General features: G+C 35.6%; 2 protein-coding genes across 3 annotated transcripts; one reads left to right on the forward strand and one right to left on the reverse strand.

The window, feature by feature from the left end:
- Window positions 1-8,284: 8,284 nt before the first annotated feature.
- Window positions 8,285-9,682, forward strand: LOC129754507 (uncharacterized). The gene is made up of 2 exons (XM_055750619.1): window positions 8,285-9,022; window positions 9,083-9,682. The coding sequence occupies exons 1-2, from the start codon at window positions 8,374-8,376 to the stop codon at window positions 9,235-9,237; spliced, it is 804 nt and encodes a 267-aa protein (XP_055606594.1). The 5' UTR covers window positions 8,285-8,373; the 3' UTR covers window positions 9,238-9,682.
- Window positions 9,603-11,769, reverse strand: LOC129754506 (tRNA (guanine(37)-N1)-methyltransferase). Of its 2 annotated transcripts, none has more exons than XM_055750618.1 (4): window positions 11,690-11,769; window positions 10,256-11,637; window positions 10,044-10,166; window positions 9,603-9,977 (listed from the first exon to the last, which is right to left on the reverse strand). In XM_055750618.1, the coding sequence occupies exons 2-4, from the start codon at window positions 11,615-11,617 to the stop codon at window positions 9,804-9,806; spliced, it is 1,659 nt and encodes a 552-aa protein (XP_055606593.1). In that variant the 5' UTR covers window positions 11,618-11,637; window positions 11,690-11,769; the 3' UTR covers window positions 9,603-9,803. The 2 variants fall into 2 exon arrangements, 1 of the variants encoding a protein (XP_055606593.1); XR_008739035.1 differs by having other exon boundaries at window positions 9,841-9,977; window positions 10,044-10,199; window positions 10,261-11,637.
- Window positions 11,770-15,122: the final 3,353 nt, after the last annotated feature.

Raw genomic sequence — 15,122 nt, forward strand, 5'->3', positions numbered from 1 at the left:
TCTCGAGTGATCCAAAAATATTGTATGAAAACGTCCCTCCTACTTTCCCTCTTCCCGTTGAAGAGAAAAAGGGGTTTCGAAATTTTCATTAATTTGCATGATTATAGTTATCGAGTAATGCATTAAATTGTATGGGAGGCCTCTCCCCATTTTTTTTCTCCACACTGGAGAGAGGGAGGAGCCTTGAACCATCTTTTAAATATTCTTCTTACCCATATATGTACCTTCGCATGCCAAATTTGGTTCCGTTTGCTGCGTTGAATATTTCTCGAATCATGCGAAAAATTGTATGGAAGCCCCCCTCCCCACATCCTATATCCCCATTGAAAGGAGAGAGGGGGACCAAACCATTTCCGGAATATTTGTCGTAACCAAATACACTCCCAAATCAAATTTGGATCCATTTGCTTGAACGGTTCTCGAGTTAGGCAAACATTTGTCTTTTATTTGGGAGGTCCCTCTCCCTTCCCGTTAGAGGGAGGGGTCTCAAACCATAATAGAACTCTACACAGTAAACGAAAATTACCGAGTTCGGTAATTTTTTTTACCAAAATCCTAACATGTGTAAATCGTTAAATTGTTCGGTAATTTTTTCGGTAAAAATAAACGAACATCGGTAAATGAAGAATCGATTTACCGAAGTTCGTTTATTTTTTACCGAAAAAATTACCGAACAGTTTAACGATTTACACATGTTAGGATTTCGGTAAAAAAATTACCGAACTCGGTAATTTTCGTTTATTGTGTACCTCCACCTGCCAAGTTTCACGCAAATCGTTTAATAGTAGTTTCCGAGTCTATAGGGAACAAACAGACAGACAAACAGAAATCCATTTTAATATAGGTATGTATATAAATTTTAGATTCAGATTCAGATTTCAGATTCAGATTTTAGATTCAGATTTCAGATTCAGATTTCAGATTCAGATTTCAGATTCAGATTTCAGATTCAGATTTCAGATTCAGATTTCAGATTCAGATTTCAGATTCAGATTTCAGATTCAGATTTCAGATTCAGATTTCAGATTCAGATTTCAGATTCAGATTCAGATTTCAGACTTAGATTTCAGATTCAGATTTCAGATTTAAATTTCAAAATATTTGTTACAAAAACCATAGATTTTGTTCTTTCTACAGTAGACACTCCTTAAAATAAACGAGAAGAACCACGATAATAATCAAAACAAATATTTCACTAACGAACTAAAATGATAATATATCTAAAAATATTTAAGCAGTTTATTTCAACTTAGAAAAATAATCTTTCTCTATATCAAAATAAAACATTTATTACGCAAAAAAATTTCACCATCAGCAAAATCAATCATCAAACCACGCGGCGAGACGGCAGTTCCTCCTGCTGCTGGGTAGTAGATTTATAGAGAATTCGTTTTCGTGTGGTGGTGCACCGGGGCACTACCGGTAGTGCACTTTTTGCTGTTTTCATGCTCGTTTTCAGGATGAGTAGTCCACTGGTAGTGCACCATAAAGTGGACGGTGGAACACTCTGAAAATATTCGGTATGTATGTATGTAAGGATCTGACGTTATGGCTGAGAGTTTGATACTCTATATTAGGGATACCATACGTACTCTTTTAAGAGTACATGTACTCTTTTTCGATTGAAAAATGAGCGTACTCTTCTTTTTGTAAAATTTTACCAAATGTACTCTTTTTTTTTTTGGTGGAAGGAATTATATGAAATTTTCTCATATAAATTAACTTATTTCTTCCGATACTTGAAGATTGTATTCTAATAAATGCAAAAAAATCCAACTTTTGTTAAACGTTTCAAAGGATATCTTCGAATGTAAGGAATAACAAGTACATTCACGATTTCAATCTGGATTTTTCGTCCAAAACTAGCGCCTTTGAGTATGCAATAAACTCCTGGGCAGTAGGCGATATGCAGAACAACAACTTACTTAAAAGCATAGGGCACAAATCAAAAGCGATCGAATCAGCTGTAATGTTTTGAAGAGTGAAAAAATACGCCTCTAAAAACTCTTGAAAATGCCGTTTTTTATCAATTTTGATGTCCTCAGTATAAAATCGAAAACTTTGATTAATCCAACTTAAAATACTGAGAAATTGTCAATTAAATCACATATCTTTCAAAAAATGACCTTAAACATATTTTTTTTGAATAAATGGCGTTTGTCTTTACAATTTTGAAAATATTTCTCAATGTACTCTTTTTGGCGTTGCAGGATATGGTAACCCTACTCTATATCGCCACTTTTCGATGGTGTTTGTAGTGTTTTCGATGACTACCATAGGGTGTTCCTTAATATTAATCTTTTTAATTTTCGTCTTCAGCTTTTAAATCTTTAGTCGTGCTTTTTCTAGGAAACTGAGAATTTCTTTTAATTTTGTTTCTTCAAAGTTCTGAACCATTTCGATCAGATTGGTATAGTGATCCCAATCATAATGGTTTCTTATATGATTGAACTGTACACAGTACAGAAGTGCATGCTCTGTTGTGAAATTCATATTGCATAATTCGCAAAGTTTCGTGTCACGAATCCTCATGATTCCCAAATAATATGGCGAATAATCATGTCCACTTAGTAGCCGGTTTAGCGTTCGAATTTGGATGTTGCTGAGATCGATATTCCAATACCATGGTTTAGTTGAAAAATTTGATTGGAACTCATAGAATTTCATGCCTTTTCTTTCTTGTCTAACCATATTTTTGTACCAAGAGTTAGTATTCTCGAGAGATTCATGTTTAAATCTTCTAAAAGCATCATCTAGTCGTAATTTATTTTCCAAAAGTATCGGATCATCTAGTCCTTGGCGTGCCAGTATGTCAGCGTTTTCGTTGCCCTCAATCCCAATATGTGAGGGGATCCATTGGATTGTGGCTCTTTTTGTTGTAGCAAGTGTACAAATGTCATGGGTTATTTGATCGAATTTTTTATGTTTTAGGTCTTTTTTAATGATTTTACAAGCTGTCTGGGAGTCAGTAAAAATTACTAATCCGGAAAATATTCGGTGTTGCTTGCGCTCTCACCAATACTATCATGAATTTTGACAGCACGTGCTTCCCGATGTAAACAAATATCAGCTGGTTGGTTTATTTCTATACCGCAAAATTGCGTTCGAGCTGTTTTTTTCTCTTTATTATCCCGAAGAACGGAAACTTGTTCCGGATTCAATACCAGTGCCGTTTCCAACAGAGGCGGAGAATTTCACCTGGATGGCACGTTCCAAAGCAAACAACGCTTCCAAGAAGAAATGTGCCCAGAAGGCTTGCTGCAATCGGTTCCAGGCGATGACGAAAAAGAGCAGCAAATCCGAGTGCAAAAAGGCCAACCCAAAGATCTCGTGCGGAATCGCCCAAGTCGAAAAGTTTTCTTGTTCGGGAGGGTCCTATAAGTTGGTCTCCACAGCAAGAAGCGTTCAGCTGCATCGAAGCTACTCTGCTTCGAGCCAGCTTCGAGCTGTGCCTTAAGGTGACGATGCTCGGTTGCGCCAAGTCCCGGATTCCCACCCGTTGCCCTTCAAAAACGGTAGTTCGAGACTACACCCGCATTGGGAGCTTGAATTTCGTTCGTTTCGGTCTGTTAGCAAAATTTTCTCCCCCGACTTCCGCGATCTGAGTTCGCCAATTTGACTTCCAAGAATTTTTCTTTTGTCATCTGAAAACGGAAATAGGTACTCGAGGTATTTGCGAGGAATAAACGTTCAAAATACCGGAACCTTCAAGCTGGGGTAATTGCAGTCTAGCAGCAGCAAACATAGACCGCCCACAATCAGCCGGTATTGCAGTTATCATCAGAGCCAGAGGCGAATCTACCAAGCAAAATAAATCTGAAATCTTCACAATTCAACATTATATATAAATTCATGCTAAAATTTTCATATTATTCAAAAGATAATGATCAACTAAAGTAAATTTCATTTCAATTTTCGAAGTCAAACGAAAACAAATACCAGCTGTTATGGATTTTTGACAACTTGATGTTTTCTGTTGACACTGCCGATTTCACGTACACCAACAAAGGTGGGTGCAAAACTCGATTCATGCTCGTTTTCAGCCTGGATGGTGCAACACTTTCGGGTGGTGAAAACAAATACGGTATTAGTGAGCGACAAAAAGAGAGCTAAAGGATTTGTTTCTCCCGCGGCTACGTGAGGGGTGCGAGATTTGTACACCAACCTGCTGAAAATGTCGGCCAAACTGGTTGAAATCTGAAAGCTTTCAGTAAATTCGAAAAACGTTGCTACAAATTTTCGAAACACTTCACAAAAAGTATGTCCATCGAAAGAGGAGACTCTAATGAATCTCTAGGTATATAAAAAATGGCCAATTAGGGTTCAAATTTTGGAGAAATCACGCTAACAAAATCCCGTAAGCCTACCAACTCGAGGGGAAGTTTGAAAAATCGCAAAAAAAAATGTGAGATTCATTACACTATACTGAAGAACTGAGATTTTTAAGTAACCAAGTATGTTCTATGAAAACAGTAATAAAGTTAACGAAAAAAAATTAAAATTTGAATTTAGAGAATCGGTTGATTGGTAAACGAGATACAGCAATGCAAAGCCAAAATTGGGTATCGTTTTTGAAGTCGGATTTTTTTCTACCGGAAGTTCCGGTATAGCGGCAAAAACTTCCTTTGGGCCACCAAAAATTTATACACCCATGGATAGATTTATTCTTGACAATTTCAAATATTATAAAATCAGCGCAATATTCGAAACCTGTCAGAAGTTATAAGCATTTTAAAAAGAGCTCTTTTTCGGGCCTTTTTTCATTCGGAATCAGCTACTGGTGATCGAGTCAAGTATTTCGACTTAATTTTTCAATATTGAGAAACTAGAATAAATTATCTATACAATGAATTAAAATTCATCGAAATCGGTCAATATTTACGGCCAGGGGAACGCACGGAAATAACAGGTCAATTATCTTTGAAATAGATTTGTGCGGATATTTTGCGAACAGCTTTGGAAGGTTAAACGCGAAGCAGGAAGGGTTGGGTCAATGTTCGGAAAATCGCTCAAGAAAAGCAATCAGGATTCGTTTCAAGCTAGAATACACAGCAAAAATTATTTCCTGTAAAATTAAGCAAATGTCCTGTAACAAAAATGAGCAGGACATTTACTGTAATTTTACAGGTCCAAAACATGATTACGTGACATTTTATTTTTAGTGTACAACTTTTTTACAGGACATTTGCTGTAATAATAAATGATTCTTCGTTAACTTTCAAGGAAAACAATTAAAAATTACAGATTTTGTTAATTACTGATGATTTATTTTAAAGGTTGCAGTTTTCAGTGACACGTAATAGTCAATTTTTTTTTCTGTGTACTTTCATAACAGTCCCATAAATGCAAAAACAAGCAAGCGAGAAAATCAGCTTTTTCTGTTTTGAAATATGTATATTTTGAAATTGTGACCACAACTTTCAGCATAAACGAAAAACATTTGGTGGAATGTGTTCTAGGTTGTCATAATAAATCGTAAGACCTGAAATTGTCGAAATTGGATCATTGGTAAGGTCGGGAGCACCATTTTTTTGTTATGGGACTGTTATGCGAGCACATTTCAAACCTTTTTTAAATCTACTCGCATAACAGTCCCATACAGAATATGTTTTTCTCACCAAGCTTCTTTCTAAGACTTAAATTTGATCGTTTCTGAACCTTTAAAAACAATTTTCATTAAAAGAAAAATACTTTTGGAAAAATATCGTGAATTCCGCACTGTAAGTTGAATCTTTTTACGATTTTTGATTGCATCTGATAGTTTTTCGCTTAGGAAGACATTCCTTCCTTCTTACTGACCTGGCTTCGAAAACTAGGGTGCATAATTCGACATCAAGTGAGTTAAATCTTTCTTAAATAATTCAAAGCAATAAATCAAAGACTATTCCACCGAAAGAAGCATTGAAAAGTAACCAAATCCGTCGTATTTCACATATGGGACTGTTATGCGGGTATATTCCATATGGGACAGCCACAAGTTGATATTTTTTTCGAAATTTCTAGAACAAAATCTCTTTTTTTATTGTTTTATATTGAAGCCCTATGTTCAAAATGACAAACTGTCAGGTTGGATGAAAAATGACGAAAATTCATATGGGACTGTTATGCGAGTAGGGGCAGTGCACTGCCCCTACTTTCATAACAGTCCCATATGCAAAAACGAGCAAGCGAGAAAATCAGCTTTTTCTGTTTTGGAATACATTTTTAAATTGTGACCACAGCTTCCAGCATAAACAAAAATCGTTTAATGGAATATGTTCTAGGTTGCCATAATAAATCGTAGGACCTGAATTTTTCGAAATTTGACAACTGGTAAGGTCAGGAGCACCATTTTTGTTTGTTATGGGACTGTTATGCGAGCATATTCGAGACCTTTTTCAAATCTACTCGCATAACAGTCCCATACAGAATATGGTTTGCTCGCCAAGCTACCTTCTAAGACTTAAATTTGATCATTTCTTAACATGTAAATGTAGTTCATGAATTCCACATTGTTAGTTGAATCTTATCATGGTTTTTAGGTTTTTCTGATAGTTTTTCTCATAGGAAGACCATCCTTCCTTTATCTTAGCCTGCCTTTCAAAAACTGTAGTTAAATTTACTGTGTAGTGTGCATAATTCGACATCAAGTGAGTTGCATCTTGTTTAAATGACTTGAAGCAATAAATCAAAGATCATTTCACCGAAAGAAACATAGTAAGGTAACTACATCCGTGGTATTTCACATATGGGACTGTTATGCGGGTATATTTCATATGGGACAGTCACTAGTTGATATTTTTTTCGTAATTTCTAGAACAAAGTCTCTTTTTTTATTGTTTTATATTGAAGTAAAATGTTCAAAATGACGAACTGTCAGGTTAGATGAAAAATGACGAAAATTCATATGGGACTGTTATGCGAGTAGGGGCAGTGCAGGTCAGCGAAGAAACTGCCTACTGCTGTTGCATAAATCAAGGCGTTTAAAGCACCTGTATTGCATCTTTATTTATGCAATGCTTATTATTTTTATGAATCAAAAGATCAAATCAAAAGGATCAAATCTAGAGTTAGTTTTGATTACGTCGTATGAACCAATGTAAACAAAATTGAGTTATTGGCTGCAAACGATTGATAAACATGTAATCTACCTTATAAAAAACTTTCATTTCATTTGATCAATAAATAAATTCTACAAAATGGTTTGAATTTAGGACGTATAATGACTTTCTCATTTTCGAGTGCAATTTGGTTTTTACGACTTTTTGCATTGCACTAGATTGGCGTGCAAAACAAAGGTCGCAAAATATTTGTTCGGTTCGTTGGTTTTTGCGACCTTATGCATTTTCTCAGAAAATGCAGCGGCTAGTGATGTAAAGTTTAAAAATTTAAAAAGAAATTGTTTTGTGAGAGTTGTTCAAGTCAGTATGATTAAACAAACTTCTTCTTTTTATTGTGAGGTAAGTACAATGAGTATCTTTTATGACTGGACTGATTTTCAGTTTTATCATTTTTCCACCACAGATGCTGCCAACAAAACTAAAAGCGTTTCGTAGAAACCGGAGATTCCGCAGAGAGCATATCACCCGCGAAGACCTAGACAAAGCTCCAGGGATTCAAACGTAAGTCATTTTTTCTTGTTCTAAACTATGCTGATTGGCACATGACGAATTCCTTTAAAACCCATTCCGGTAATCACCATTATTCAGATGAGCCATACATAATGTTAGAACTTGAGTGCTTGAAGCTAAATAGTAAGTGATAGAAATGTTTAAGACACATGTTATTAAAGATAAAATTTAACAGCATGCAAAACGACGTTAGAGCCAATCATGCAATGCAAAAAGTCGTAAGTACATGTTCACTCGAACAACTAAATGTTTGCCTGAATCAAATACACTAGTCTAATTCTCATCTATTTTCTTATCGCATACCGATTTCTAAAGACAATTCCGAGCAATATTTTAAATAGTAAATTTAAAAAGAGGTTACAAAACTTCAACAGTGATTTTCTCGAAACACGTCAGGTGGCTCATACGACTTAATCAAAAAAAAACTCTAGAAATCATGATTTTTAGCCTCGCGTTGTCTTGATTTTTGAAGAAACCACCTGGCACCCTTGCTGACGACAAACACAAAACCAAAAGCTGTCAGTCGACATATTGATTATTTATGCCATATTCGTTTTCATTCTGGTGGTACACCGGTAGTGCACCAAGTGCTGTCAAAGCGTTTTTTTTATATGAAGTTGACAGCAGTTGGTGCACAACCATCTTTCCACCAGATGAAAACGAATATGGCATTACATTTGCACGACTGGCCATTGAGTGCTGGCAAAATTGCCGTTAATACGGTTTATTTTTTAATTTAAAAGCTATAACTTTAGGCGGTAAAATGGATAAAATTGAACAGTTACTCAGTAAGCAGGTTGAAATCATTGACCGCATAGAAACATTTTTCAAACTTCAAGCTTGTAAGGCGGAAATACTGCCGGAGTTAATCAATCTACAACACAAGACAAGTTCTAGTTTCGAGAGCCTGAATGCCGCCAAAACGGCGATCGATCGGTTTCGAAACAATCTCGGACCATGGTACGTAGATGAAATACGGAAAGTTCGTAGAAACGAACAGCTCATACTGCAACTTTTGGAACACCTGGAACGAGTACCATCCAATAGCAGGAATGGACCGCTGAAGGAACAAAACACGAATATCAAACAGGAAAAAATGTCCATACCTTCAACGGTAGAGAAAATGTCATTGGCCGATTATCAGAAATCACCATTCGTGGCAAAAATGAAACCTCGCTGCTTGTCGTTTTTGGACTTCAACATTCACATTAGTTCGGAGGATTTTGAGCATATTCCCAAATATATGCGGGGCCGGGAATCCCTGGCTGAGCTATTGGCATTCCTCGAGACCACCATCGTCAGCTGCTTCGAGGAGAAGTATTCACTGCTGTACAAGAACAAGGCAGCCGTCACGAATCAACAGGATTTAGCCATGTGGAAAACCTTCAATCAGCAACAGCACGCTTTCCCGAGTAGGTGTTTTTTTGATGTTTTGAAATGAGTAAAATTAACTTATTTTCTTGAAATTTTAGATAACAAATTCATCACAGAAGGTGATATAGCACGAAAAATGGGTCGGCTAATAGACAAGAAAGTTAACGTGAAACTGCAGATGTTAAGGCATCTGCGAATTTTACAGGAAACGAGAAACGACGGTACGGTTTATTATATTTGGATAAGAGAATAAACAGTAGTTGTGCTATGAATAATATGTTTTGGATGAAGACTTATCCGGGTTATAATTAAGAGCTAGGTAGAGTTCATTATTCGACTGAGTCTGAATTGAGATATCAAAAACTATTTAAATTGGGATTCAACAGTTTTTGAGGATGTCTAAATTTTTTTCTTGGACGCCATAGATAGTTAAAATTGTAAAATTCATTGGCTATTTGGAAAGCAATTTTTTTTGTAATTTAGCGAATCGTTATAAATTTTGAAGATGAAAATCAAACAACAGAGCTTTACAACCCATAAAAATGATTTGTTTAAAAGGTTGGATACCTACTAGTAAAATTTTCATCCATGGCTGTCATCGAAAATCCAATACTGCTGTTTAGGGCGAATTATTTATATATTGAATGCCGAAAATAAAATTGTAGAATGCATTCGTAATACGCATTCTTCTTAGCCATCAGATAAAAATAAACCTTCCGCTATCTGACTTATAAATTGATTGTATAACTTAAAAGAAATACAATTTTTGGGAACATATGTAGGTATTAAAATTAAAAATTACCTAGCTTATTTGTGGGCTCACATCTGCATTTTGTCCAAGTCCGCCTCGACCTGTTTGGTGTTGGTGTTGGCTTTAGTTTTCTGTGGGGCTGGTTTGGGGGCAACTTTAGTCGACTGTTTCTTGTTAACAACTTTCGAATGCAGTTCCTGGAAGTTTTTATCGGTCTTCTCTCGCTTGTCGTACACATTCATCTGAAAAGAAAAGAAATAAAATTATTATATTATATCATTCAAGAAACAACGGTTCCGACTTTGTACCTTTTTGAGTTTGGAAGCAACTTCCTTGGCCTTTTTCGGGTTATTCTTCTTTCCTTGATTGACGGCAAAAATGTTTTTAGCTTTTTTCGCAACCTGCTTCTGCTGGTTACGATTCTTCACGTTCTTTTTGCCCATCGTTGAGGGTTGGTTCAGTACCTGAAATGTAAAAAATGAATTTTCAATCATTTGAAAAATATAAACAAAAACAAAACATTACATAGCCGTTTGCTGCTCTGATCATTTTCCAGATCTGATGGTTGTCGCTTTTGGCAGGTAATATTTGAAAACAGTATTTCTTCTGTGAGGTAGAAGCTTACTCGCATCATGTCTTTGTTGGGTGAAACATTTCTAACGAAGGCAATTTCCTTGAGATTGTCTTTTAGAGAAATCTGCATTTTTTCATCTACCAACTGACGTGCAATATCTTTCTTGTCTTCGATGCCTTTTGCAAAACAATACAAATGTACCAATGGGTATTTCGATATCGCTACTGGTTCTTTTGAAAATAGTCCTACAAAGTTAGGCAGATGTTCAACTGCTAATGCAGGAAGATTCATGGTAACATGAATGGTACCATTAAAGCTGTTATCAGTTGATTTTTCAAACAGTATTTGCTTCAACTCTTGTTTGATAAAGTCGATACCATCTTTGTTGTGACATTTGACGCGTGATTGTACTTTATTTTTCGCACAATTTTTTGCAAGTGCTCCATAAGAATCAGGATTCAGATCATTGGCGAACACCGAACAACCTTTCTTTGCCGCCGGGACACTAAATGGTCCAACACCAGCATATACGTCTATGAGAATGTCTTCTTTGTTCAGCATTTTAATAATCTTTTCATGCTCGGTTGCCAACCGAGGATTCCAATATACTTTGGAAAAATCGAATTCAAATGTTACACCATTCTCTTTAACCTCAACATCGTATTTGGGTTCTCCGGCAAGCAGTTCCATTTGGAAGTTTCTGTACGTGTTATCAATCGTGACCAGTTTATTGACCACTGTTTTGCAACCGGGGACTTTATCTTTTATGACATCGCCAATAAGCTTCTTATAGGGTAGCAGGTGATCTTTTAAGTTCAGATGTACAATATGTCCAACCTTAGAAAACGATGACAAAGTCTCTTTATCGACCGGTAAAATTGCTTTTAATATCTCATCATATCCCCAGTTATTGTAACCTATTGTTATTTCTTCCCACTTTAAGCAATCAGTTCCTAGATCTTTCTCTACCAAACCTAGCTTTTCCAAATCGGACCAATCTCGCACTCCTAATGGATGGAGAGCAATCTTGGACTCTTCAGATCGCACCGGGCGATACTGTTGCATTTTAAGCATCACCGTCTTGACCATTCGGCAAATTTGATTTATGTTCAACCCTTTAGGTATCGACAAATGTGGTACCGATATTTGCTTGGTAAATGATTCCCGATCTAGAAAAGTCATTCCGCGAACAGCAGCGGGCGGACACAATTCGGGACAGTCCATGTTTCGGAAGTAGTGCCTCGAACGAGCGGGTAGCAATCGAAGGATAATCCCTTTAGAGACGTTTCCCGGAACACGAAATTGCATGTATCGAAATTATGAGCGTTCTAAAATCGGCTATGTGTGTTAAACTCTTCAATAAAGTTTAAATTTACGTACCTGGTGCTAAAATTTGAAGATTTTAAGAATTTTTGCTGGCACAAAACCGTCGAACTGCGCACGTTGTTTTATTTTTGTGTTTACATTCGAATTTTTCAAAAAGGGTGATAAATTGAAAACACTGAAAAAAATCATGATGGTTAAAATTGTTCAAATTTGTTTTTTTACACGCTCAGAAAATAAACCAATAGAGTGTTATAAATTAAACATTTCCTTACAATTTCTTTAGTTTAGTTTAAGTTTTTTTTTAGTACAACCTTAGTTTTAAGGAGCCAAATTCGTTTTTGTCATTCGAAATTGATTCACGCAGAAAAAGCTAGTACCGGTGAAACAAAGAAAATACCAAATCTAACGTTCCGAGCTCGTCTTGGTACATCTCCGTACCAGAAAATTATCACATTTTCAAAGTTGATGGAAAGTGTTGTAGCAAAATGAGATATCAATTTTTGCTTCAGGATAACGTCGCGTTAGCCAATTACACCACGGTGAACGTAGCATAATAGGCTTCAACATACGTACAAGTCGAGCTCCATCGGTCTTTTTTTTATTTGATCATAATGATTTTAACACCAGGATGTCATTAATCCCTCCAAGCTCCATCGCACTGTGGTCCAAAAGGGCTAAAAGTGGAACTTTTTTCGTAGCGCCTCTGTCTTTTATCTTATCTCTTAAGTGTCTTCAGAACATTTGCTTCTTCAAACATGCTTCGTAACCTGAAAGCATCAACAGTTAGTCAAAGTCCAATATAAAAAAATTGAAAATTCTAACTTTTTTATTTCAATAGATAAAGCTTTCATTTATACTACAAAGTTATAGAATACGTGAAAATATGAAACTTTGTTGAATGCATCAAAACTCTATCTCTTTTTAGAGCAGAGTTATAAAGGTTTTATTTTGAAAGTTATTTAAAAGTTAGTTTTTTAAACTTAACTTTAGTTAGATGAGGATTTATATGAATATGATGTTCTAAACATTTGTTGGGGCGTTCAAATCACACGTTTTGCATAAGATTTCAACATTCTACGACGTTTTCTAGCCAGCTTATTGCACCTTTAAGTTTTATTTTTACTCAACTTCACGAGTGCTAATTGCAAAAACGTGCAAGTGAATTTTTAAAACTAATGAACCACATTGAAGCTTGAACTAAGTGCAACAAATTGGTGTTGTCGTCATTTGTCTCCACGCGCTTATATTTGAACACAACAAGCATATATTTCATGTGTTTTACGTGTTTCCATACAAAAATTATTTTCAACTGCCTTCTGCCTTCGTTTTGCGTAGCATCTGCGTAGCCTGGAAATCAATTTTTCTATTTTTTGTATGGAAACACGTAAAACACACGAAATATATGCGTGTTATGTAATATATGTTTCTATTTTTTGTATGAAACACGTAAAACACATAAAATATATGCTTGTTATATGTATAACACAGCTGTTATTAAGGTCGCGCGCGGCATACCTCAGGTGAAAATGAAAATGAAAAATGTTATCTTGTCAGTAAACGCCCATTTGACGTTCTCGTAAAAATAAACGTGTAAAATCTGATTTCGCCAATAACTATAACGCGACGACAGGGGTGTTATGCTCCTCAAAATCACACAATTAGTGGTATGAATAAGGTTTAGCAATTGCTTCGGCAGCTTTTACTTAGCTCGAAATCAAGCAAAGCAAAAGCCCAAAGCATTTGCTTAGTTTGGTATGAATAAACATTTGCTTAGCGGATGTGTACTAAAGTCTTAGAACATAGCTTTTGCTTCGAAAAATAGAGCTATCCAACCAGCAGAATCTGAAGTTTTCTAAAGTTAAATGAAAGAAGACGATCAGAAAATTTAAAAGTCCGGCTAAAATAGCCATGAAGTCGACGTGCGGATGGTGGGTGGAAGAACGTCCGGAAAGATTTTGGTTATTGCGTGCTCGTATGTTGATGTTTGAAGAAAAATGAATACATATTCGAATATAGTCAAACAACAAATGGCCTAACTTTAACATTTATCATAGCTCTCCCACACGTATTCGGATCGGGATAATCCGATGTATAAAAAATAGGCAATAGGCGCGCATCTTAATTTAATTTTTTTTTAATCTTAGAATTATAAAAAAATCATATAAATATGGAAGTCTGAATTATGTTTTAAATTATTACAATTTTCTTCCAACTTCAAGCCGATTGGGACTTCTTCCACTATAGCCGGAATTTTTAATTTAGAATATTTACTGATTGATTTGTTTAGTTTCATCTTAGACGAATCATTTCATACAACGACAGGAATATGAAAAAAAAAAGCTGGATTATCACTCCGACTTTTCTTTATCCATGTTGAAAATGCCTTTTTAAATTGTATTGAAGTGTAATATTGCTAATTTAATAAATTCATGACATTGCTAAATAATTTTTTATTGGAAAAGTCTGCTACCGAGCATGCTTCGAAAATAAAGCAATTGCTAAGAGATTTGTCGAGCGATTACTTCAGATTTGGGCTTTATTCATACCAAATTAGCTTGTTCTAAAAGTAAAAGCTCCTGACAGAGAAAACAGCTGTCAAAAAAAACTTTATTCATATCAACCGAAGCAATTGCTTTAAGCGACTGCTCGACTGCTCGATTTAGTTTAGCAAAAGCTATTGCTAGGTTTTTTTCATACCACATAATGTGTTCTGCCAACACAATGTGAACGCAGGCTACGAAAGCCGTATGCGCAACGGCGAGAGAATTTTTCGCTGCTCTCCTACCTTATATATTTCTGTTAAATAAATATTTTGAAATAAGTCGACCAGATACCAACATATCAGAAATTTCAGTATGTTATGTCTTATAAAGTAAATATATAAGAATTGTATGCTGCTCTGATACTGTAGCATAAATTATGGTGATAATACTGAGCGTCATACATCGAGATTAAGGACAACACCTTTATTAGGCAGCATGTGTAAACAACATGAGAAAAAAATCAATTAAAAGTTTGAGCTTAGAATAAAAATCATTGTGCCGAATATTTCTCATATTTATATTTTTATGTTCTGTTAGCACACATTTCGGCAACCTTTTAACACCTCCTGTGAACAGAAAAAGAAGCATTGAAGCAGGTGAACGAAAAGTCAATAATAGTGGCTCCAGAGAGCTAATTATTTCAAATAAATGAAAGTTTAATGAACGACTCCACAGAAAACATGTTTGTCTTATTCAGGGTTTGAACAATAAGCCTTTCATATTGTTACTGAATTTTATTTTAAAATGGATCAAAAAAGCTTGTTGATTGGTTAGTTTGATTTTGATTCCATAGAATATCTTTGAAACTTGAGAACAGAATTTCTGATTAAAGCTCCGACTCATTTTACAGACTCCTTTTTTTGTCCTGGAACGAACGGGTCACCATGAACCACCCTAAGAGACGAAATGACCCAGTAGCAACAACGCGATGCTGCGCGTATTAA

The sequence above is a fragment of the Uranotaenia lowii genome, chromosome 3 (genome assembly GCF_029784155.1).
Source record: "Uranotaenia lowii strain MFRU-FL chromosome 3, ASM2978415v1, whole genome shotgun sequence".
Lineage (NCBI taxonomy): Eukaryota > Metazoa > Arthropoda > Insecta > Diptera > Culicidae > Uranotaenia > Uranotaenia lowii.